General features: G+C 41.5%; 1 protein-coding gene across 4 annotated transcripts; it reads right to left on the bottom strand.

Moving 5' to 3' along the window:
• Nucleotides 1-131: 131 nt before the first annotated feature.
• CCNJL (cyclin J-like) lies at nt 132-25562 on the bottom strand. 4 transcript variants are annotated; one of them, XM_014947729.1, is made up of 6 exons: nt 25424-25562; nt 25172-25285; nt 13890-14100; nt 4351-4650; nt 3367-3526; nt 132-2475 (listed from the first exon to the last, which is right to left on the bottom strand). In XM_014947729.1, exons 2-6 carry the CDS (start codon nt 25232-25234, stop codon nt 2028-2030), a joined length of 1182 nt encoding a protein of 393 aa, XP_014803215.1. In that variant the 5' UTR covers nt 25235-25285; nt 25424-25562; the 3' UTR covers nt 132-2027. The 4 variants fall into 4 exon arrangements, with proteins under 4 accessions (XP_014803215.1, XP_014803217.1, XP_014803214.1 ...); XM_014947731.1 differs by lacking the exon at nt 25172-25285 and having other exon boundaries at nt 25424-25538; XM_014947728.1 differs by lacking the exon at nt 25424-25562 and having other exon boundaries at nt 25172-25295.
• Nucleotides 25563-26496: the final 934 nt, after the last annotated feature.

Here is a 26496-nt window from a genome sequence, read left to right as displayed (position 1 = left end):
TCACAATTTATTATTCGGCAAGGCCTTTCCATCACATTTGTCCTACCCCTATTCTGTTCTGTAAATGGTACAGGCATATATTCTTCGCTAGTTCTTAAAAGCCAAGGAGAAACCACTCAAACCCAAAAAGCTACTTCAACAGTGTGCTTGTTTATTGGAAACTGTCACTGGGAACTTCGCAAGTATTTTCACAGTTAAGCACAATGGTGGTCCAGAGCATAATACTGCACGTGACACAAATTAGAAGGGTGATACAAAAAAGAAAAACCACACAACAATACTGCCACACATATGTTGTTCTTTAGGTCTGTCAAATGACATAATAAAAATACACTAAAGTCTTCTGAAAATAAAGTTTAATATAAATACAAAGCTAACAGAAGATTAACCATGTTATCTAAAATTCTAGACTAATTTCTGAAGAGTACTGCCTCTTCAGTTACAGTTTGCTTTTTTTTTTTAAATAAAACAAGAAGATTCCTCTAGCCTGCCGAATAGTAGAAATTATTAACTTGATACCAAAAGTTGAATTCTCAGAAGACAGTTACACAAACACGCATTAGCATACAGGCTAGTTTTTCCCCTCCACCCTAAAACACCCTTAAAAACAATTCTCTAAAAATATAATTTAAAACAGCATTGTGACACATGACTTGAAACAATTGCCACAAGTCAATAAAAGCATATTGCACATTACTTGTATTGCTCTCCTGAGAAACCTTCAGAGAAAAGACAAACCAAGAGTACTGCCCTCAAACAAGTTTACAATAGTGGTTGCATATATCAAAACTAAAATTTCACCTTTGCCAAAGTCCATTTCTTGTAAATATCTACATTAAGAAAGAAAAAAAGCCTATACGCTTTTCTGAGCAATCATCCCTGGTTTCAGTTGAGAAAGAAACCTTTGGGTGTGTGACAGTAGGTGGGTGTCTCATTGCAAAGCAGCAACACAATCTTTAATTTACCAGCTACATTTTCCAAAGAATGCTAAGATAGTATTAAAAAACCTAAAGTCAGCATTGTCTAGCACTGCAATCAAAGTCTGATTTCACAGTAAAGTTAACCAGTTCCCTATCTAGGCCCCCATCAGTTCCTCTGTCCTGAGCCTGACTACTGCCACAAGCCATTGAGCCCAAAAGATGAAGTAACTGAAGGCACTGAACCTTTCAAGAGTTATTCCAAGAGGATTTCTTCAAGTAACATTAAATCCCTGATAAAGCTCATGAATAGTTTTAGTAACAGTAACTCCAGTCTCAAAAGCAGCAGCATTTAAAGATCTAAGAGATGATTTAAGGTTTTGGTTTTGTTTCTAAAGTACTTGAAGGCAGAGTGGTGTTCTGTTCAGCAGCACCACATTTAGATTCCAAGAGAATTTTAAGTCAAAAATTATTTGATAGTCTTTTGGTCCATTTTTCTTTTTTTCCTTTTATCCTAAAGTTTTACTCCTAAACTCTCATTCTTGCTTAAAGAAAACAGAAAGTGTCCTGCGCATAGATTTCTGTGTAGATGAAGAATTTAATCATATTTAACTGATACCAATTTCAGTACATTTAAGTAGAAGCTTTCAGTAGTATAAGCTGCCACTGTTCAAATGACACGTCACTGGGAGAGGAGAGCACTCTGTTTTCCAACAACATACTCTGAGTACGTTGCTACTTGGCCAAAAATTCAACAAACATTCCAGCTTGAAATAACTCTTCAACATAAGCTTTCAGCCAACTCTGACAAGTCGCTAACTGAAGACTAGAAGGAAGTAATCTCCACAGGGACTCTACGCAGATGCCTTTCAAAGTGACAAGGATGAGGTATATCAATGCATTTCTATTTCTCTCTCTCATTAAGAGCCAAAGGTACAACCCTTGGCAGAAAGGCACCCAGGTTGCAGTGATCAGTGGATCCAGATCAACATCCTCTGAGTCAGTCACAGGGATTCTGTTTCTTCATTTTCATTCAGGTACACATCCTGTATTACACACAGGCTCTCTTCTTCAGCTTCTATTCATATCACCTTTTTCTCCCATCCATATTTATCCATCAAAACACCCTGCTGCATACAAGTGATGACCACTGAAGTAACTACTGCCGTAAGCCGTTGAAATGCAGTCTCTGGGCTCTGTTCCTAATGCCACCTGCAGGGCAACGGGCATTGGGATGGGCAGAGCCTGGGCAGACGGCCGGAGGCTGGCCTGAAGAGCTGCACAGGAACGCAGCGAGCTGTCAGCGCTCCCAGCAAGCAGGCTGCTGGGCCTGTGGGGCTGCAAGGAGTCACGATAGGCAGAGCACAAATCTTGCACTGGCGACTGGAACTGGGAAAGTGTAGCCGAATGCTGGGCTAAAGGGTGATAACTAGATGGCTGGAAGAGAACTTGAGTAGTGGCTTGATGGCTCAGGTTTCCCACCGCCTCCTGTTCTTGATGTTGAATTGTTACTTGCTTTTTTATGTTACTGGCTTCTTTGATGTCATTCTCATAATATCTGAAACAAATTATAAGTAAGATTTATCAAAGAAATTCACAGATCTTGCATATATTTCAAACTTTTCACCAGTCAGGTTACAACAGCAGCTTTTTGGTCCTAACTGAATCCTCAGTTGCTTTCACAATTAATTTCTAATTACCCTGCTGCGATCTTCACACACTAACAACAGTTTTATGGATAATTTTGCATCACAAGTATGTTTTTACTTGGTTGTCTTGGAACCTTAAGTCCACAACACAAAGACATTGTAAAATACCCTCTGTAAGTATTTGCAGAGTATTAAAGTGCAGAGCTGTGAAGGAACAAGGTAAATTCCTGTTAGATACTAGGAAGAAACATTTTCACACTTTCAATTATCATGAGAATGATGAAGCACTGGAACAACATGACCACAGAGGTTATGAAGTCTCCATCCTTAGAAATAGTCAAAACTTGACTAGAGAACACCCCAAGCAGTCTGATTTAACTTCAGCTGGCCCTGCTTTAAGTAGGGATTCAGAAGGTCCACCATCACACCCAACCTAAAGCATTCTATTAAACTTTTATTTTCTGTTAAGACTGTATGTGCTTATGTACCAGACCAGCATTGGTGCATCACAGTCATGTCCCTTACGGGTGGAAAAAAACAAAGAAACCAGTACAGGAAAACATAATGAACACTAAATTGTGCACTCCATTCTGCATTGCAAATATTGTTAAAATATAGTATTTAGTAAAGTGACCTGATTTGTTCCCTTTTATTCCTCTCCCCAAACTGAAGATGGAGATTACCAATGTAATAGTGTACTATCCAAATTCTAGCTAAACAATTACTAAAAAAAAAAACAAGAAACAAAACATTAGCATCTTCCTAAGAGCACAAACAGGTTGGTTTCTTTCTAATCTTACATGAGCATCATTTCAATGCATTGGGCAAGATGCTCCCAGGAATAACATGTTAGCAATTCGAGCTGTGTTGTCCAGGCAGGAGAAATCTGCATACAGATCCGTGAGGCACACACACAAGCTGCAGCAATCAGAGATGGACGAAAATAGAGGAAAGTATGATCTACAAAAGAAAAAACAAAAGGAAGAATTACATTCTTTCTAATCACTGCCATGAGCCTATTATGTGTATACATGGCAAGACAGGGCAAAATTAAATCCACAACTTTGTTCCATACATCTCAGACTATTAACTCATGACCAGAAAAAGTCTCTCAAAACTGGGTGAAGCTTTCCCGAAGATCCCTGTACTGCTTGTTTGTAACTACTATCAAGGCTCCAATATGGTTTCTTTCATTTCAGAAAAAGCCAAGAAATAGACTGTGCTGAAATCTGTAGACTGGTCTCAACTGAACCAAATTTAGGTATTGACGATTACAGAGATATTTACATTCATGTTGAACCTGGCTTATAAGGATGCTGCAGTTCACTGCCTCACACGGGCAGATGTTGGAAACGACGCTGCAAACCAGATCATTAAAAGCCTCATCATTCTAAATGTGTCATGTCTCGCAGCACAGGACCCTCTAAAAATCATTAAAAAGACTCATGCATGGAACTGCGTAATATCATGCCTGCAACTGACAGTACTTCATACTCTGTGGCAGATCAAAAAATTGACCCTGTTTCTGACAGTCTCACCAATTAGTGTTCTAAGCTGAGGAAAATAATGTCATCATCTAGAGATTTCTGAAAAGAGACAAGAGGCTTATGTGTAAAGTAGGGAAACTGTACTATTTGCCATCTGAAATAACTGCAAAGAGAAACCATTCTGCACAGATATTTTGTCCAATCCATATTATGACAAGTTTTAAAGCTCTTGTCTCTTTCAGATTTTTGCCTTTTGCCAAACAGAAGATCATTCTAGCATAAAACTAAGCCTCTTACCTTGCACTGAGAAATCAAGGAAATAATAGGCATATTTCTCCAGAAAATCTTTGATTTTGGTCAGTGAGGTGATCGGCCAGCCATTGTGAAGGTCATTCTCACCAATGGACACATAGAGGTAGTAGTCAATGTAGTGAGCTGGTGTTGGTAGACAGAGGTTCCAGTTGAAGTTTTCCAAAAGGAGCATTTCCATTCTAAGCAAATCTTTCTTGTTCAATACCACATTCACATTGCACATGTATGCCAGGTTATTTAAGTGCTCCAACTTTGGAACTTTATCTTCTTTTTCTTCAAATTTACCTGCCAGAAGAGACGGTTTTCAGATTTATCATTATGATTGAGTGTCTAAAAACCAATAAAGAACACACCCCAAACCAGAAAGATATTTTTTAAAGAAGGATGGGAAAGTACAGTGACAAGTAGGAAAGAAGCCAACAGACTGGTTAACATATTCCTATATGCTTTTTATGGGTTGGTTTGTTTTTAATTGTTTATATAGTATTGATGCCAAGATTATAAACTCATTAGGATTACAGATAGTTTTTTCTGACAATAACTAGAAGCTGTTTGCTGAAGGGCATTCAGTCAGGTGTGAAGAAAGCAAGCAGTACGGGGAAAATATGGCAGAGAAAGATCTAATATTGAAGGAAAAAGCTCCTTTGGGTATGGAAGCTAAATGCATATGCTACAAAAAGGAAGACATTAAAAACCTACGGGCAACACCACCTTTGCCCTTGCTGCTTCAGAATTTCTCTTTGTTCCTTCTTGTCTTGAGGGGCCTCATTAGCTAAGGTCACTGAAAGGCTAGAAGAAGTACACTCTAACTAAGTGATTAACATAAATAATTTCTAGGGGATTAGGAGAGAGCATACACTTTCAGAGTCAAGATAGCTGAGCAAAGCTGAGCCTTTTTCTACATTTTATTTACCAGCCTGCTGAACCAGCAGTAGTCTCTAGAATGACTCAGTTTTCACTTATAGCTGCAAAGCGGTGTCAATTTGTACAGAAAAACAGGATTTCATTCTATTCCCTTTCTTTCATAAAAGGCATCTAATATCAGATGTGATTCCCAGGGTTAGAGCTATCAATAATAAAGCAACAGTGTTACTTTGCTGAAAACTTGAACAAGAATTAAGTCTGCTTAAATTCACATTGTTGGTTTACCAAGTCAAAAATGACCTACCAGCCATTCTTCATTCAACAGTCAGCAACAAACAATGACAAGTGGCAAGTTTCCAGTACAGCTTAAAGAACATCCCTGCTGCAAAATACAAACCAACAGGTACTTAAAAGTACTCTGTAGTTATTTTTCTCTTTGTTCTTGAGGGCATATATTCCACAATTGATTCTTCCTTCAGTTGCCCTTCCACCGCCTCTGTAAGAATCCTCCTTTACCAACACAGACCAGTTGACAAGATATTAGCATGTCATATGGCTTCAGAATACTCTCATCAAATCTAGAAACAAAATGAATATTGCACTGGAAAATTATTTTAAAAGTAAGTAAGATCTTGCAATCCATTTAGGATAGCAATTCCATCCCAAGTGTCTCCAGTGTATTAAAAACCTGACAACTTTTGGTACTATTCGCAGCTTAAGTATCTTTGTAACACATTTAAAAATGGATTTTCCATCTTTGAGCCTGTTCAGGTATCATGGATATGAAATGCATTAAAAGTGTAATACAGCAGCCACCCCACCAGAAAAGAACATAACAAGGAAAAACAAAATTAATCCATCATATGAAGTAGAACAGGAAAGGATTGTGGGCACGCTGTCACTGAAAAAGCCCTTTAAAATTCGGAAGTAGAACTCACTGCTTTACCAGGACACTAGGGACAAGCTCTCTCATTCTGGTGGCTGTAAGTTCTAGTTCCTTCTTTCTTCCCACTCGACCTTGGAAATTTCAAGAGGTCAGACTATAGTCTGGAGAGCAGACTACCAGCACAGTAGTGTTGGGAAGGTATCATACCAACATAGGGCAAAGCTTTTTGACTTGATTATTTGTCTTTTAAAGTTAAAAATAACTGAAATAAGTTAGATTTAGTGATTTAGATTACTAGTTATTTATTATTTTCCCCCTTCTGCTTTTCTACACTCTAGTTCCTAGTTTTAATGTTAGGTAACAGCAACCACCACAGCAAATTGGAGCCACCAAGTACAAATGTAGCTAGATAAGCTGAAGAAAGGCTCCAAAACTGAGTTGGGAATAGGGTAAAGAAATCAACTCAGAAGTTTTGCTTCAAGTAAACTGTAAAATTTGAATATGAGCTACTTTCCAAAGCAACATACAAGCAACTTGATCACATTTTCTTTCCCCCATTCTACCTTGACCTAAACACTTTGCTTCCAAGTTTACCAAGCTCTTCCCACCTATTTTTAAATTGTAATCTGGAGAACACAGCCAAAGTTAGTTCATTCATGAGACCAAAGAGATCAGAGGCAAGCTGGGAAAGAAGTTTAAGATGTTTTTAAAAAGCAGTGTGTCCTTTTCCAGTTTCCTGATTTCCCTAATGTAAAGATACCAGAATATACTGTTCCCGTTTTCATTCTTCAGTTACAGCAGAAACTGAGGTTTTGTGTACAGCATATTTATGCTGAGAGAACCAGGACCCCCAACACAGTTGCTGCAAGAATATTAAAGACTCAGACAAGACATTTGTAAGTTTAGTATTGACCAAACAAGTAACACTGACTGTTTTAATCAACATCACACTTTGTGAAGAAAAACAAAGCTGTTTCAACTACAGTATCACCTGGAGTCTGTAGTCTTGACATTCATGTGAATTGTGCACAAGTCATTGCATGCTTTTGAAATACCACTGTAGACATCTCAAATTAAAAGTTTTCTGTTGTGTTCTAAGCTCTGGTTACTGATAAAAGACCATTTAGTTGTCACTTGCTCTCAAAAATAGTTTTGTTTCAAGGTAACACAATCGTAAGACTTTAAGACCTTTTATATGGATGCCACAATTTTTTATACAGGGAAGCCTCCGAAGGGCAATAGGATTAATAAAATAAGATGAACAGGTAACGTAGATTTACATTCGTGACCAACTTTTTTGTAAAATTTAAATAGATGGGGGCAGTATAGGACATTTTTAAGAGTGTGCAGTATTACTGTAATTAACGATGCAAAGATTTGCCAAGTTACTTTAAATCGTGTTCTGTCCCACTCTGAGTTCTACAATCAGATGCTCCCCCAGAATAAAAAGTGGGTGCTTTTTATATTAGACATTCACACTTTTGTTGTGATGAATGAAAGCCAGAGTAAGTCCTGTTGTCAAGGGGCACAGGCTTCAGTTATGAAGAGTGCATTTTATTAGTACCTTTCTCACATTATCAAAACAGCCTATCAATCCATGCAAGCTTTTCAGTAGGAAGCTAAAGGTCTCTGAGGAGCATCACTGATAGCATTTACCCGGAAGAACTAATCCATCCACTGCAGGAGGCACGAGTCATTACCTGCACCTTGCTACACAGCACGCAGTTCAGATTGATGACTGGTGGTCAGGTTTTTGCAGGGTTTTGCAGGTCCCAGGGTTTTGCATGGGTAGCAAAACAAAAGCAGGAGGTGCAGGCAATTTGTTTTACTACGTTTTCAGAGACCTTGAGAAGACCAAGGAACACAAAGGACTGCCCATTTAAAGAGTCATTAAAGTGTAATGCGTCCCATAAACAATTAAAATAAATCCAACAGGAGGATAAACCAGTCAAGCCCATGTAGCTCAGCATGAAGACAAGACCTACGGCTGCTTAGACAGCTGAAGGGCTACTTTTCTTTACTCCTACATTGTTCCACAAGGCTGTACAACAAACTTCTGAGACTCCCATGCCACCTCCAGATACAAACACAGCTTCTAACCATCCTCTAAGCAAGGCAAGAAAGAGACAGGCTACTTTAGACATAGCCTGCTTAATTCCTTTTTCTGGAGTGTCTTACAAAGTGAGCAGTCAGGGATTTTTCATCTGTCTGTACAATACCTAGCACACATCCAAGCCACTTAGCTCCAGGCACCCAGGTTTTTAATGCCTTACTATAGTAAAGATTAATTACTAAAGAAAATATTCTGTACATGTTACAGCAGCAGGGAAATACTGAAAAAAGAAATTAGGGCTACAGACCAAGTTTTACACTAATATATATTTTGGACTTATATCCATTATTATTTTTAATTGAAAATAAGTAGCTCAGCTGTCTTTGGCAGAACAGTTACCTGCTCACGGAAGTGGAACAATAAATGGAGAATGGATCACAAAGCACAGTCCAAGAGAAAAGCTGCCTGACATTTGACAACAGCTCCATGTAGACAATGGGGAATTTGGTGATAAAGGATTATCCATGCCCTAAACTCAGCCCATTTACCACAGACATCTTTTCTTGCTCTGATTTCTTTTATTGTCCTGAGTTAACTCAGCTGCTGAGAATCCACTGGCAGATTAAGGAGCTGAGCAAAATAAAGCCAGGAAAACCACAAGAAGTACCAAGTACTCTGTGAGGCAACACAGCACTGGATGTGCTGAACAACCAGACGGCCTTGCTTGAAACAATACTCAAATTTAAAAAACTGTTGTCATGTCTCAACCGCAGCAGAACCCTCTTGAGAAAGAGGGGCCATAAGAACTAGAATTGCTGGAACATTCAATGCCACTGAATGGCTGAGATGCTGCTTTTATCAGGTACTGAAGCACCTGCTGCTAAAAAGGGTTACCTCTTCAGGGAAGAAAGGAACAGTTTTTAAGACCCAGCTAGGATTTTACAGCAATAACTCACAGAAGCAGCAGTTGCAGCGGTTTCAGACTCAGTGCCCAGGTCCTCACTCTCTCCCCAGAGTTCACTGCTCCAGCGGCTGGACCGTCCGAATGCATTGTGTCAGTGCATCTCATCTACTTTGGGACAGCTGGTTTGCACAGCTTCAGCAGGCAATTTGAGCCAAAGAGCATTAAAGCAGATGGGATATCTCTTTAGACAATCTCTTTGTCCAACAGAGCACTTAAGGCTAGGGCACCTTAAAATATCACAATCATTTTCTGTAATAAATTGTCTGATGAAGATGCAGTTTAGAACATTACAACCTGCTGATGCTCAACAGTGCTTCTCTACCAGGGGCTGCCTTCTCAGCTGCCAGGTGAGGTGAACCAAAAGTTCCTTAACTAACATTTCACCTGAAGGGAGTTGAACTAAATCAATCCACTTACTGAAAGCATCAGCCATCTCATTTTGTCTGGAGAAAATGAGAGCTTACTCAAAGCACTGAGATGCTTTGGGGGAAAAGGAAAGCAGTAAAATTTTCAGTCTGTTTGCAAAATGAGCATCCATCCATAGCCTGGTGCAGAGACAGCAATCCTGGTTTCTGTGCAGGTGTACTGGTAACTCCCCTGCTCTAGATCCATCTGGCTTGTCTCAAGCCCATCAGTCCCAGCTGCCCAGCATTGCTTCTCACAAAAAGCTGGCATCTCCCTGACCTAACAGCAGTCAGCCTGAACAATCGCTAGTCTGCTTCAAGCAAGAGACAGATGGGTTCTCTTGAACAATTAAAACCACTGGACTTCACTAATGAACTTGCAGCAGCAGGAACATACAACCATTTTGTATTACCACAGCTGGACCTTAAAAGGAGGTCCTGTCTTGTAATAGCGTGGCCAAAACATCCATGGGGACCAGGTCTTTCTGTATTATAAAAACATGTTTAGTTTATGATCCTGATTTAGATCATAAAGTGTGCCTTAATGCAAGTGAAAGAGATAGACTATTCTAAATACATTCCTAAAGTAGATGTGACACCAATTTTTCCAGCAACTTTTCCTTCCCTCCCCCAATAGCTTTCAGTTCACCTCTGGATTACTGTGAAAATTTTACCATTCTTTTTCAGAACTGATTCAGAGGAAATAATAACCATTGATAGCATTAGTAAACTTCAAAGCTTTCATAGCTGTTCTGAGGAGCTAAAGTATCTGGCAGGAATTTCCAGGGACCTTCTCCAGTTATCACACTGTGCATGCACTGAACAGGGACACACATCTTCTGGCTAGTGAACAACGGGATGATTCAAGGGACACACACCCACATTCCTCTCTCTCAACTGCAGCAACTCCTGAACGTTACTTGGCTGCTTGTGCAATTTGGAACACTATTACCTTCTCACTCCCTCATCAGTTTCACAATTATTACCCAAGTGGGAAGCACTATCATCATCTAGTTTCCCTGTCCGGAGAAACTGATGAGCCAGTCAAAGTTAATTTCTAGAATGCAGCAAGAGAAGTTAGCTCCAGCTAACTAAAGGACATCGAGCCAAATGCTATGACCTCCATCACGACAGCACAGCTGTTGTATGCTGTCAAACACAGGCAATGCCAAAGTTCATAGGTAAAGGAAGAAAGCGAGAGAAGTTTTTGAGATCCTTCACATCCAAGATAGATGCAATAAACTTCAAAGCTAAACACAAGTTTACAGCAATTTCTCTGGGCTTAAATATTGTCCTCAACTTGCATTTACAAGTTTGTTGCTTCCATTTCATTTTGTACCTCATCTTGCTTGTGGTCTGCAGACTACCCTTCATCTCTTGCTCTTTTCTAAGGAAGCAATCAGGAAGAAAACCCAGAGCTTCTCAAAATGTGTTTGTAACAATTATTGGAATACAGTCTGCATTAAACATCTTGATATGATGTTACCACCACAACTATTTTAAATAGTTTTTGCTCTCTACGGTAAAGGTATATAATTTTTGAGAAGTACAAGTGTCTTGCAACACAGCCTGAAGAGCACTTTTGCTGCAATCCTCTGCTGAAAAACTATGCAACTTCCTACAGTAATGCTTTGCGGGAAGTTCTAATTACTGCATTTGCAGTAACAGGCAAGGGACTAGTTTTATTCTTCTTTGCTACAGTGAGAACTCTCAAATTGACTTCAGGTTGATACTTTTGACTTAGAATCTTTTCCTGCAAAACATTAAAAAAACAATATCATAGTACAAGTTTTCTTCTATTTCATATAATTTTGAAAGTAACAAACTAAACACAGGAATTCCCATTTACCGTAAAGTGTCTTTTCCTGACTTGACCTGCATCACTTTGAACTACACATACCAAAAAGGAATATCCTTATTGCACATTAGGATGGCCCAGACAATAAACAACAGGGCTTACTGTAGTCCCAGAAGTCTCTAAACTGAGCCCTAGAATTTTTAACCTTATCAATACAAGTTAATTAGGCATTAATTTTGTGCAAAGCTGCTTTGGTTCAACTGTCAATGTTTTGTTTCTACATGTTGGTAGAAAAGCTGCCTTTACAATAATAGACCTTTTCCCCTTCTTGTAAGGGATGGCTTAATTCCAGATCAGGATGTATACATGCTACTGCATTGCTCTAATCTTAATTTTAAAAAGGTTCTCACACTCATTTGCTCACTAGACATAGGCTTGCTCTTTTAAGCAAATTGCCTTCTTTTTTTTTTAACAGGCAGAGGTTGCAGAACATTTCCTTCCAGTGTTATCAGTTTGTGAACTTCCTTTTGCTTCACAATTGCACAGAGGTGGCCTAAAGTTGCATTTACAAAAGGGAAATCTTTAAAGCTTTTTTCCTATTTTAAATCCTAGTAGCTACCAAAGTCAGCAGCCCAGCTCTCATACAGTGAACCTCTGCCCAAGATCTTAGCAGTATACCAACACTCAAAATTCATACAAAGTTCAAGGGTATCATTTTCATCCTATCTGCATAGCACTAGAAATGTAAACTATAGCTATGAATTCTTCCTCTAAATCTAAACAAAAGGTTATTACAACTGTTGAGGCTTCAATTTTATGCTGGGGAAAAACAGAGGAGAAGTATACTTGAAATTGTTGGATTTATCTACAGAAAATCCTATTCTCTTTTCCTGAGGGTAACATTTATCCATGCACTTGGGAAGATAATCTAAAAAAAAAAAAAAAAGTCAGCAACGCTGCAAGGCATCTTGTAGTTTTGAGGAAAAAAAAGGTAGTCCATAAGCTGAAGGAGTACACCTCTGAGCAGGAATCAGCATCAAGGCTACCTGAACCTGGTATTTCATTCAGTCTGATATGTCTGAAATTAAGGGTACAGTTTCATAACAATTTACAAATCAGCCCTAGCTCCAACCCCCTCCATTGCACCAGCCTGAAGCTTGTCTGATCCCCAGAAAAATACTGATCTGGTGAACAAAGAAAACACTTCTGTCAGCTGGGATGGTTTTCTGCCAATCTGCTGGTCCGCAGGAGCTCACCAAAGGTTGAGGTCAGCAGAACTGCAGTAGCTGAGAGTCACTTAAGCTGTCCTAAGACTGCACCTACAGCAACCGTTTACATTCTTCTTTATTCTGATTTTAACATTAGCCTTTTTTCAACATGAACCAGTAACTGCTCCACAGAATTCACTCTCTTCTCTGGAGCCAGACAGCCAGCAATGCTTAGATACACTAAGTGTACGGGTTTTATATTATATTGCCATTGTCTCCGCAGATTAAGCTCTCAGAACACCACCAGCAAGGAAAAGCAGTAGTGATCCCATGTCCTGAAGGGTAAACATGTAGTGTCACCTTCTTTCCTCAAGAGCTTCTAGCTCTCCTTAGTGTTTTTTACCTTAGCCAATATGACCACTTGCTCTTTCTGCTGTTAATGATAGAGTTTATATAACTTTTGTTGTCCACAATAGTGCATTGCTCTACATGGCTCCCAAAGGGCAAGATATTTTCTCTGTAACCTGGAAACAGAGCTGGTAAGTCTGCAAGGGTAGGCTGCAATTCCTTGAGGTGCTTTCCTCCACTTTCACAACAAAGGTTGCAGAGAAGCTTTCAAGAAACCAATGACAAACGTTCATGGCCATTTGCTACATGGATGCCCATACTGAAACTTTAGTATTACACAGCAATGCCGAGCTATTTCATAGGAGCCCAGAACAAGCAATATACACACCATATCATCAACACCTCTATTAAATGCTTCCAGAAGCAAATTTTCCTTTGGCCCCTGTATAAAAAAAACCCTGTGATTTGCAAGGAACTGATTACACCCAGTGATCACAGCAGAGGTACAGAATGTCCAAGGAAGGATCTCCAGGAGAGGCTGCACGTTACACAGATGTCATTCCTTGCTACCAACTCTTCCTTGGAACTAACCTCTTCCAGTCTCGTCACTTCCTTCCCACCCTGTCACCCCCAGATCTTCATTGACCCAGCTGCAGTTGCCAGAACTTCCTCTGCACATTAACGCCAGCATATAGGTGTGTAGTACAGGCTATCCAATTGAGTGGAGTTTATTAAGAGGCTGTTTTATACCTTCACTTGGGACTTCATCAGGCCTTACCCTAAGTAGGCAGAAGCTGTTAACACAGAGAAAACAGCACACGATATATAAAGAAAACAACCATCTGCTCAGACCAAAAAAAAAAAAAAAAAAGGTTCCACCATCTCCACAGTATCCCCAAAAGTATCGCAGACAACTCTTAAAATTCCTGAGAAAAAGTCTGGCAATTTTGGAAAAAAAAAAAAAAAAAAAAAAGGCTTAATAGATGGCATCCAACTTACTTGCTAGGAGAAGACAGGCAAATGAAATGATGTGCAGTTGCTTGACAGTGGTATCATAGCGATCCATAAAGAGATCCAATAAATAGATAGCAAGATGCCGGGCTGTAGGGCAGAGATTGCAATGGTTGCTGAAGACAGTCAAGAGATCAATGAAGTATCGGCGCATCCCGATCTGTGGTGAATGAGCCTTATACACAGGCAACTTCAGTTCCTATGGGAGGGGAAAAAAAATAATAATGAGGAGGAAAGAGATGTACTGAAACAAATACCATTTCAGTGTCTGGAATCCCAAACCAACACCCACCACCTGCTATGGCAAATGCTCAGCAGCTACAGCACTGTGACTGGCACAGAAACCAGGGCTGGATTACTGCGGGTTTTGGCAGTCAGTTAACTTCTAATACTTTGGTCATCCACACACTTTCCTCACAAGTATTAAACAGACGCTCAAACATTGCAACCCAGGAACAACTTGCTGTTGCTTTTTACAGAACACTAAACTTCTTTGCCATGAAAATTGCTCCTAAATAGACTCTGTTAAGTAAGATTTTAACAGAGTTTCATAGGCAACGAGGGCAAGATACATTTCTCTCATATTGCCCTTTCCTCAGTTGCCCAAGTTACTCCATCCTGTGCCAAAAAAATGCATAGGTCTTTAGAATAAATAACATCTATCTAACATTAAAAAAAAAAAAATCATATGGTACATGATTGCAGCAAGAAACAAAAATAGACATTAATAAGAAAAAACCACAGGAGAATGATTGGACTTTTCTAATTATAGCAAAAGCCATTATTTTTTATAGTAACCTATTTCAGCATTATAAAAACTAATTATTGAACTGACAGACTGGATTTCACATATATAATATACATATTTTCATTTTAGAGGCAGAATCATATGAATTTTTGGTCTACCTATGCTAGATCTTCACCTGCAAGGGTTGGTTTTCACACACAAGTTTGTAGCCACCGTGCAAAGAGTGGGTTAAGGGAAGGAGCAAAGATCCTTAGGAATACCTGCAACAAGCTCATGTCACCTTAAAAGCTGACACTTTCTCATTTTAGATGTGGTCATATACTAATGCCATTACCATGGACAGAATTAAAATGGGCAGAATACATGTTGATAGGCATTAATTAGAAAAATACCATTTCAGCAAGGTGTATCTCTCAGCAATTCGTTGAGATAATACGTTATTTTACTATTACATGTATTTGAAAATAAATTAGTAGTAGTACAGTGTTTTATAGCAGAATAAAAAGCAGTACATAATTCTACTGAAAAAAAAAAAGCGTTCAGAGGACATAACTGCACCGGGTACCCCATTTACAGAAGAGGCACCACCTTGCAGAGCCAGCACGGTGGTTGCCCATGCTCCTTTCATCCCCTGGAAGGAGACATTCCACCAGCAGGTTCAACTTATGAGGAAAAAAAATAGCTGCACAATGAGGCTCAGAGGGGTACCCATAACCGGGGTCCAGGGCGGCTCCAGCACGAGCAGCAGCTTACAAAGCCCGCAAGCCGAGCACTGTTACGGATGACTGCTTCCCAGGCCTTTTTTAAGAAAGTCAGTGAAAAAAAACCACATTCCGGACTGAACAGACACACGCTGTGGACAGGCAAACAGCCCTTTGAAACCTGGGACAGCCTTTACTGGGGGATTATAAAGAAATCGCCCACCAGTAACAATTTATAAAGCAGGGAGACAATGGAACATGTTGCCCCCCATTGTTTTATACTCAAAAAAACCCCATAAATTTGATTTTCAATTTGCTTTATGTACAGAGATTTCAACCTGTCAGTACAACTGACATACACAGGTTCAGAGCAGGAATTCATAGCATACCCTTACCATGAATGTTCTGGCAGAAATGGTTTCAAGCTCAGAGCTTACATCAGTTAAAAAAAAAAAAGGCAGTTATTTTAAGATGTCTATACAACGCCCAAGCTATCATAAGATCAGGTGGCAATTCTACCTCTGAAATATTTTGTTCTTCTAGGCAACTTGTAGGAGCTTCAAGTTTGATTTTTTTGAAAGTAATTTTTTTCCTGTTTCAACAGCTAAGCCTCCCAGTGGAATTTACTATATACTCTGAAGACAGCGTACATATTTAAAGTGAAATTTACCTTTTAGATCGTAACACCAAATGCAAGAAATAAACAATAACTCCGGTTATACATCTAGTCAAAAAATCTGTTGTGTCTGAATGTTACAGTTCAGTGGGTGAGCATTAGAAGCTCAGAATGAAAGCAGAGATCCGGAGATTTGTGTCCAAACCTCGGATGCTCAGGATGTAGAACTACCCCTACTCAGCCCACTGCACTAGGAAATGCAAAGACCATTCAAAGCACTGAATTTAAACCAATGGGATTATTCTGCTAGTGATTTAACACAGACATTTACCCTCCTGTAAAACATCTGCTTTTTGTTGTTATTTTTTGAAAATCAGTTACTAGTAAAGGGTGTAAGAGAAAGGCATTCTCATTTTGTTCACCAAAAATCCCCACGTGGGCTTCGCTATAACGAGCCCAGACAGCACTGATAAGGTTCAGCTTCAGGATTAATGGCAGGGGACACAGAGCCACGTGCTGTGGGTTCTTACAAGATCCCGTTCCTAGGTATTAATTGATCCAGGGTAATTACCTGTGTATAGGCAAGAGCCTTGCCCTGCACCACGGAGCAGCTAATAAGGAGTTCAATCGGACTGCTTTTACACTCACAGATCAGTCTGAAATGATGAGATTTTCTTTTACAGGTACCCGGTGTAACAAAGCTGGAGCTGAATAGCAGCCTTGCAGTTATCAACGAGGCTCCGGGTATGCACCCCCTTCCATCAACCCCCCATGGGGACCTCTAGCATAAGTTCATCAAGAAAAAAAGAAAAAAAAAAAAAGACTCCTTTGAATTAAAAAAATGCCTTTGCTGCTCTGGGGATAGTGATGCAGGATCAGCAAACATGACTGAAACAAACTGAACTTCTGAGGAGCAAAAAAAAAAAAAATCCTTTCCATTGTTTACTTTTTTCCCCCTCTATCTGCAGTAAACCAAAAGAGAAGAAACTGGGAGTCCTGCTGTCTGATGGAATTGCCCTTTCACATGCTGCTTCTGCTTATCTTTGACCTCTCTCATCTTTATCTACTTCAACAACTTTACTTGGGGCTACTGAGCAATTGCCACATTGAAATGCTAAAAGCAGCAGCGCAGGAGAGGCTCACAGGTGTCTTGGAAATTACTTAACAAGCTTTGCTCGACATATTGATCAGTGTCTCTCCACAAAAACCTCCAGAAAGTCGAAGCCCAGCATTTAAAGGGATCATCATTTAATCTCAAAACCTGAAAACTAAGGCATGGACTCAGACTCGGTGTTAAGAGAGGAGACAATTTTTAAGCTGCCACCTCCTACCAGCTTCAAGACCTGACCTTCCAAAAGAAGGGAATCAGTGTAAACATTTTAAAGTGGTGTTTAAGACGACAAATCACCCTCAGCAATCACATCTGAAAGACAGCCAGGCTCCAGACATTAGCCATTCATTCACCAGAGACACAGCTTGTCACCAGTAACCTGACTACTTCAGCTGGCACCATCCATTACCTGAGCTCAGGAGACAAGGTCTTGTCTGGTTTTGTAACTGGGCTGAGCAAATGCACTTCAGAATCCATCCCTAAAGGAGACTCTAGGCAAGAATACTTCAACTAAAACTTTTGAGCAACCCCAGGAAGGTTAGGCTTTCACTGGCCATCTGAACTAAAATAGGCAAACAGCAATGGGAAGGGGAGAAGAAGAAAACTTGACAGCATCACTTCCTCCAGCTCCTGTAAAGCAGCAGCTGATACAGGCCAGTTTACCCAGCACTTACCATCATCAAGAGTACCACATCAGATGGTTTGCTGTTTGCACAGGTACATTTTTTCTGTCCAAGAGAAGAAGAAAACTTGACAGCATCACTTCCTCCAGCTCCTGTAAAGCAGCAGCTGATACAGGCCAGTTTACCCAGCACTTACCATCATCAAGAGTACCACATCAGATGGTTTGCTGTTCAACGTGGCAAGAAATTCCACGGGTACATTTTTTCTGTCCAATTTTTTTTTTTTTCAGTAAAACTGTTCTCCCGCTGATACAAAGCCAGTAATGAACTGACAAGCAGTCAGGAGAAAAGAGTTAGCAGTAGAAAAGTTAGCAAGTGATGTGACATTATGGTAATAAGTCACACTAATACAATCCGTTCCCAGAACAAAAGTGGAATTCATCAAGGTATTTTAGAAAGACTCACAGGCTTTGTGACAAGGAAAATGAAACGCTGTAACAAATATGCCCAAGTTCTGAAATTCAGGGAGATGTTAACTGAGCCTCATTTTCCACCATGTTGATGCACTTGGACTTCAGTCAGTCTGTTCTGTGCCCCGGGCCAAATATGCAGCATCTCCCGACACCCCACAACTGCAGCTGCTGCACACAGGCATCTCCAGAGAGCTGCATCCTGTGGACAGCAAGTACATTACCTTCTTATTTCCGGAGCAAAATGAAGCACCTAAACCACAGCCACACAGTAACAGTAAATCCTATTTATCTAGAAACAGCTATTGCAATACTCCCCTACACAGACACAGGCTTCATTTACTAGTATGAATTTCATATTTCTCTCACTATTATTCTTTTTAAATCTTATTATCTGCTTCTGTTCCTGGATATGTAACCAGAATGCAGCGTTTGGCCCCTGCTACCACAGCTCACACATGTCCCAAGGGTCTTTTCCAACCTAAATGATTCTATGATTCTATGTTCACCACTGCTCCCAACCAAAAATCTGAAAAAAAAATATTCTAGCTGATGAACAAAGATATCCAGTGAAGTATAACTTAAGTTTCACCAAGTTCTCCATGATTTTTATTAATGCAGGGGAAAAGTATACAAGCCTAAGACACCACTTGTGTGGTGTCAACATAAGGCACTCAAAAAAAAGGGACAGGGAGTGGAGACGCTACTGAGTATTTAAATCAGAGAACTAGTAAAAAAACATGGTAACTTCAGCGATTATTTAGGTCTCTGTATGTTGCATGTTCTGGAAAAGTAGCATGTTCATGGCCTCCACCAGATTCTTAAAACATCCTATAGTAGGAATAACAAATACTGCAAAATTGCTGGCATTAGAACAGGAAAAAGAAACAGTGTAGCTGAAAAATAAAGGGAAAGCTTATCTAGCAGGCTATTAACACTTGTTCTTTGAAAGAGACAAACTCCTTCCTGTTTTGTGTTCTAAGCAAACAGTTTTCCACCAGTGGAAATAAGGTGACAAATTGATCTCTTCCATAGGATTATTGCACCACACATGAAAAACCACTAAAAGCTAACTCCTCTATAATGCATTATTTATACAGGCAAGAAGACGATATAAAAGAAAAATTTAGACTGTACTATTTTGTAATAGGAGTTTGAAAATTCAGAGCAGTCAGCACGCTTCTTTGCAGCAGACTAGGCAGCATGCTGCCAATTTAATTCTGCTACCAATGTCATGCTGTTCTCTCTCCCCCACAGAACCACTCCTTCTGCCTCTGCGCAGACTGCAGCACTATCCACTGACAAAATCACTGATAGGAACCTTGCTAGTAAGCGTTTTGCTGCTTAGGCAGCTGACTGCAGTTTAATTAATTGGTCAGAAAGTCTAAGAGTTAGTGTGTTTGTGAACAGTCTGACAGTGGAGTGAGTACAGCTGATGCATTCAGCTTTTACTAATCTTCACATTGGCCATGCAAACTCAAAGGGAAGGGCAAAGATAGCTGGCAGGGCAGTGCTTTTAGGGAATGGCCAGCAGGATTTGATTTGCTCTTGGAAAGCAGAAAGTCATGGTCAAGGTCTCTGAAACAGCCACACTCCCTTTATCTGTGCAGGCGCAAGCCATGCCGTCTTGTAAGAGAGACCAATGATTATACCTGTTAGAAGATATAGCAGTAAGGGACATTCTAGGATTCACTGCATGATCTATTACTCCTCTTTTCAGTTCTGCCATAATTATATCTCTGAGAGTCCTGAAAGTTACAGCGTTTCGCATTATTTAAGCAACCTTCAGGCATTTTAGACAAGTCTTAATCAGGTTTTAGAAGTGCCAGTCTTGCACAGCATCTGGCAGTACGTAGGAGGAAGAGACAAACCTGACAGAACGACATTTCAAAAACGATGTCAGACAGTTCCTCTCATTATTTCCAGTGAAAATTTAAAATCAGACATTTTCTAATAAGGAAGAGTACACGGGCAATGCACTTTTTATTTTTCCCCTCATTCAAGTGGCCAATCAGGCAGACAAACCAACAGCTCAAGTACACTTGTTACACTGCCCAGATCAGTGCTGCCTGCAGCTACCCTTACTGATTTATTATACGTTCCACCAGTGCATGAAAGAAACTGCATAAATTAAGATTTTGTTCTGTTGCCACTCTTCCTGCACACTCAAAAGGAGCAGCAAATTCAAGCATCTCCCACACAGGACCAGAACTCCAGCATGTAAAACAGAACCTCAAGTTCCAACCTACTCTACGACTTCAGTTTACATTGGGTTGTTTCACCTAATCTTTCAAAGAACTTTCAACAGTTTTCCCCCCTTTACCTACATTAAAGGCCATCTCAAACTGCGTTCTGTGCTCTTTGTGCATCTCCCCTGCCACCCACTTCTGTCTCTCAAAATATCTACAGATAAAACACAGACTCCGCTCTTTGAGATCTGAGCTTAGTGTACACATTTCAGGCATACTACTGAGGTTTCACACAAAAAAAACCAAACCTGTGGCAGACCAAGACAGTATTTCAATGTTACATAAAAGTCTTCTGTGCTCGAATACACTCCACCCTTCAGCATCCTCACAAAAGTCCCAGGCATCTGAAATTTGCAGGAAAGTTGCACTAGTACTGTGCTTGAAAATCCATTACTTCACACGTTCCACTGTGGTATTTTATCAATCATTCCATTAAGTCCTTCTTACACACTTCAAAGTATTCAGAAGTTCAGCAGCTGATCTGAGAAGGTGTGAAACTTGAAATTCCCACTTTAAAGAAAAAAGGAGGGAAATCATGAATAACCATGAAATTTATTAGGACACCTGTTCCTTTCAGCCCCATACACACAGTGCCACCTATAACATAAGCAAATTCCAGCTAGCAACCAGTAATGCTGTTGGTGCTGATTTTCAAGAGCTAGGGGGTTTTGTGTGTTTTCTACTAAGTGAACAGATTATTCTTTTGTTGCTGGGCTGACAGTCTTGGATTAAAAAACCTGATATTAGTAACCTCAATGCACATTACACCCACTTTCTCAGCTGATTCAAACGGGAGAGTTGCATCAGAATGAAAGGTTAATGTTTTATCCTCTCTATTAAATGAAATACAGCACAAAACTTTCTGTATGTCCACAGGTATCCGGGACCTCATCTACAGTTCTTGTCTATATTTTGTTTTAAAGACAAAACCCAGCAGCAGCACCTACACAATGCCCATCCCTATGTTCAGAGTGTAACTGCCTAATCTGTGCCAATCTCATTCCAGGCTGTGCCAGGCAGATCTGAACGCATCAAGCTTACCATTTAATTAATTAAGCATTGAAGGGATGACTGGTTTTTAAAACAACAAGGGCAAGAATGGACTTACAGGCTAAAAGATAAAACAGTACCTGTTACATCCAGACCCTCACACTACCAAGAAGTCAAGTAAACTAGATGCTTTGGCACAACTAAGAAAATACAGGGCCATAGGCTGGGTGCGGGGAGAAGAGGAAGAGGTTGTGTTTTTACTGAAGAAAGTTAATAACGGGGTCCTGCACTACTTCTAACAGGATGATTTAAAACTGCAAGAAATGCACTTATGGTGACAGTATTCAAAGGCCAGTGAAGAAAACAGCCCCTCACACCAAACCCTGTACAGATAACGATTCTGCTTCAGAGACCGCAGTCCAAACTGACACCATGGGCAAAGCTGAGGGAAATGCTGCACCTCAAAATAGAATGAAAACACATCATGGTGGTAAACAGCATTTCCTCAGTAAGATCTTTAAACCAAGAGGAGATGGGAGACAGGTGTGGAGGAATTTTGACCTCAAGGAAATCACTCAGACATTTTTACCACTTAACAGGAGAGGCCTGTTTGCCTTCAGCAGAGAGAGAATCGGCTCTCCTCACCTGGCTGAAAGGAACTGTAGACAATAATTTGGACTGCCTTTAAAAAGATCAAGTTACAATTATTAACCTTTTAAATTCACAAGAAACATGTCCTGTAAAATTTGGCCCTGGTCTGAGAAGCTATGCAAGAGATAAAAAGGGAAATGCAGAGAGATCTAGTAATGCTCATTAATTACAGGAAACGAACATATCCTGGAAGGAAACTGCTCAATATAAGCACAAAAACGGGGGAGGAATAGTAAACAGACACCGCTTATTTCTGGGACACACAGACTGCCCTCTAAAGTGAAGCATTTCCTCAACTTTAAATAACAAACAACCCCCAAAACTGCCTTGTTCCTCAGCTTTCCATGCTCACGGGGTACTCAGGGCTACTGAAGCAGCCAGCAGTGGTATGTGCAGGCTTTGCAGCAGTCCCACGACTGTTCAGAGAGGGCTCTGGTTTTTGAGGTGGAAGTCAGCTGCCTGGCACACCCAGTACCTCCCCATTACCAGTATCACAGGGCCGCTGTAGAAGTAGCTGAAGTACCAGAAAGCATCAGTGCATACACACAGCACTTTTTTTGGCTTGGCACATGTAGACTCTTCTCCTACAAACACACACAGTATGCTCCAATTTTTATTTTCCTTCCTGGCTCAGTTTTGCAACAGGTTTAATGTTCTGACCTAATCCAGGGGAATACTTTAACCTTTCGTTTAAAGCCTAAGGATGTGTGTAGCACTTTTGGAATTTAGGCGTTTTGCTCCACTAGGTCAGCACGCTCAATAACTAACACAATACAGTCCCACTAAGCTTAACACTACATCCCAATAATCACAGCACAGATATTTTACTGGTCAGACAATTCAGAGGCTATTAATTTCCTCCACATTGAGCTAGAGCCTTTGGGAAGTCACAAAGCCTCACAGCATCTTTCAGCCCTCTCTGAATGAGAAGCCAGGTATACAACACGCATTCAGTGTCTGCTGTCATGCAGAACGTATCCATCAGATACAGCACACAACATCTGTCACAAAGGACACCAACTTTCAAAGAGGTTAAGGAGAACTCCCAAATCCAACTGGGGGGATGGGAGGGATGGCATAACATTTTTTTTTTTCCAGTTATTAACATAAAACATGGGCTGTTTCACAGTAGGCATACGTCTCCTCTATTTGTGTGTCAAAATTATTCTGGAAAAAAGTGTTTCTAAAGAACCTTTTAAATAATATAACTCTTTTCCTAAAACAACAGAAGGGACATTTTATTCCTTACCTTAAACCCAGACTTTAAGCATGTTCTTCAAAAAAAAGTGGGATAGCCTGCAACTTGCATTTCAACTCCTTGACGAGTATCTTTACCTTTCCTGTCAGATTCACATGCTAGAACTAAGACCTGTTTCTTCTCACCCAAGCCCAGAGACAGACACTGTTCCAGAGAAGGACTCCTCAGCAAGTATCTTAAACCAGAGAGGTCACTTAGGCTTGAGGGTACCATTGCCTGAATTTTCTGTGTTCCAGTATTAGCTTGCTCATACACCAATAATGCATTAACACTAATACCCTACAGTGGGGATGCCACTATTGACACTTACTTTGTTCTATGCAATGGCCATAGGCATCCCTAAAACCAGTCCATGCTCACAAAACTGACTTCAGTACCTCAAAACTACTTATCCTTTTGAGGAGTTCCACAACATTCTACAGTAAATTCTGAGACTTCAGATAGCAAAAAAGCAAACCTTAGCAATATATTCAAGAGTTGTTTCTGCAGACCAGTACTTGAGGGGGGGAACACAAGAAGGGAACCAAAGTGGTTTTAGGGACTGGGATTATTTTTGCCTGATATACTTGCATTCTGAATCCTCATGTAGTACTTCCTTCAGAAGAAAAGTAGCCCTTACAAGGTGAACAGAATTTGGATTAAAGTCATCCAAGCAGAAAGAGTTGTGAACCTTCTTCAGAGCAGAAAAAGCAGAGCAGCCCAGAGTCCCTTCTCCCTCTTTGCAAGTTCTTTGAATTTAAGCAATTCTTGTCATTTCAGCTGGCCTAAGTTAGTATTCATATACACATAAGAAGTTTTAGCAATCTAGACTTGTCAGATGCATCCAGAAAGCAGGGTGAAGAATGAAATAGTTGATTAAAAGATAGTTGATAAACTAAAAAAAACAAATCACCACAATAATCAAAGCTTCCCCCGACCTTTCAACACTCCCATCAATTGGATTCTCTTAGTTATTCCTCCCCCCACTGTAGGGCCAGGAAGACCTGCCTCAGCTGGAGGACATGAGAACAAACCAACCCCCTCTCAGAGACCTGATAACAATTAACTCACCTGACATAATTTATTGCTAAATGCCTGCAAAGAAAACAAAGGGAACAGAACGTCCAAAGCATTAACTTTGTTAGCTATAACTTCATCACTTTAACTTAAGATTGCTAAACTCCATTTAGACCTTTTCTCCAGAGTTGAGTCTATCTAAGGAAATGTGAAAAGTGAACAAACAGCCTTAGTTCTACCTCTTCTCCGAACACCAGCTCAAACAGGGATATTTTCCTTGTTGCAGGACGTTTTACTGGTTTTCCATTTTGTGCATAAACGATACGCTACAACTTCTAGAAAAAACATCACAAGCCACATCCGTACATCCTTCAGCTCCTCTGCAGCCTGCCAGGGAACGGGATCCTACCTTTTACTCAACTTTAGCATTTATCTGTTGAAAAAGAAGCAATAGTATTTCTCCAGATCCCATGATATGCTGACTTTTTGCGGGTTGACATGAGCCTCCCCTTGGCATTTAATACAAGGGCTCACCACCACCACCCCGCCTAAGGGAAAGCTACTGAAAAGTTCCAGGCAGGTATTTTTTAAGTAGGAATTGACACAGGTTGGGTTTTGAACAAGTCTCGGTCAAAAAGCAGAGCGCAGGAGGAGCTCTGGGCAGACCTGCGCCTCCGAGACCTGCCGGGGGGCCAGTCTTCCCACACCGACCCCCAGCCCGGGCTGTTCAACGCCCCTTCCCTCCCCGGGGGCCGGTGCCCGGGCGCTTCTGCCGGGGAGGGAAGCGCCGGGGGAGGGGGAACGGGGGAGCGAGGAGGAGGAGGAGGAGGAGGGAAAGGAACAAAGTGGGACCCAACCTTCGTCCTCAAGGTCTGATGGATGTCTGCTGCCAGCTCCCCTTTCCACCACTGCTCCTCCATCCTTTTTTTCTTCCCATCCAGACAAAGGTCTGGAAGAGACGGGCCGCTCTGCTGGGAGGGAGAACAAACCGGACAAGTCGCCCGCAGCCCCGCGGCCGTTTCCGCCGGCCCCCGCCCGCCGCACCGGCCCCCGCCCGCCTCCCGCGCCCCGCTAATGAGCATCACTCAACGCGGGGATTTATTTACTACCTTCAAGGCGCTGCTAAACGCCCCCGACCGCCGGGAGCGACCCCTCAGCGGGCACCCTGAGATCCCTCAGCGGGACCGGGACCGGCCGGAGCCATCATCGCCCGGCGTGGCGTGCCCGGCGGCGGCTGGCATGGCCCGGCCCGGCTCGGCGGGAGCGCTGCCCGCAGCCTCGGTGGGGCGGCCCGGGCTGAGCCCCGCAGCCGGCGGGAGGAGTAGGAGGGGGGCGGGAAGGGGAGGGGGGTGAGGCTACCCCCCCCCTCCACCCGTCTGGCTCTTAGGTTAATTGGCGCTAATTAACAGCTGGCTGCCCCAGGCGAGGGGTAGTTTTTTCCCCCGCCGTGCCCCTGCGCTCCATCGGCGGGAGCACCTGTGCGGTTCCTGCAGCCCCCAGCCCCGCGGGGTGCGGTGGGGTGGGGTGCGGTGGGATAGGATGGGTTTGGGGGACCCCCCTCCCAGCAGCCGTCGAACCGGGGGGCATTCGGGCAACACAGCAACACCCGGACGCGGCTGACTTGGGTCTGCTCCTAGCTGGACTAGAAAGGGTAGTGCAAGCAAAATTGCTGGAGAAAATGAAATATAAAACTTCTCCCAGCAACGAAGGCTCTGAATACTCAATAAATGTGCTCATTATTAACAGAAGAGATCGACTTTTCCCTTGTTTTACAATTCCCCATCCAAGATGCCTTATCTTCAGCTACCAGAACCCCGCAGTAGCGCTTGCCCATGTCTGAGTGTGAGGTTTGGCAGGAGCACAGCTCCCTTTTGGGCCGCATGTCAAGGTTTCCCGCTCACAGTGCCAGAAAGCAGCTCTGTCCTGTGCAGATGCTGAGCTGGGACTAAACAGAGGATACACTTCTCCCTGTTCTCCGTACCCCAGGCATAACCACAGCTCATGTCTTTGGGCTGGGTCCCATCCCTGTCACACAGCAGTGACAGCACCAGCCATAGCAGGACCCTGATGTGTGGCCACAGAACTTGGAGATTCGTGGTTTGCCACCAGAGCTCAGCCTGGCTAAAGCTTCAAGACTGGGTCTCTGGCACTGCTTTGCCCTGTGAGCCCAAAGACCCTCATC

The sequence above is a fragment of the Calidris pugnax genome, unplaced genomic scaffold (genome assembly GCF_001431845.1).
Source record: "Calidris pugnax isolate Ruff unplaced genomic scaffold, ASM143184v1 scaffold27, whole genome shotgun sequence".
Classification (NCBI taxonomy): domain Eukaryota; kingdom Metazoa; phylum Chordata; class Aves; order Charadriiformes; family Scolopacidae; genus Calidris; species Calidris pugnax.
Note: the sequence above shows the minus strand (reverse complement) of the source record. Positions and strands in the feature narration are given on the sequence as shown.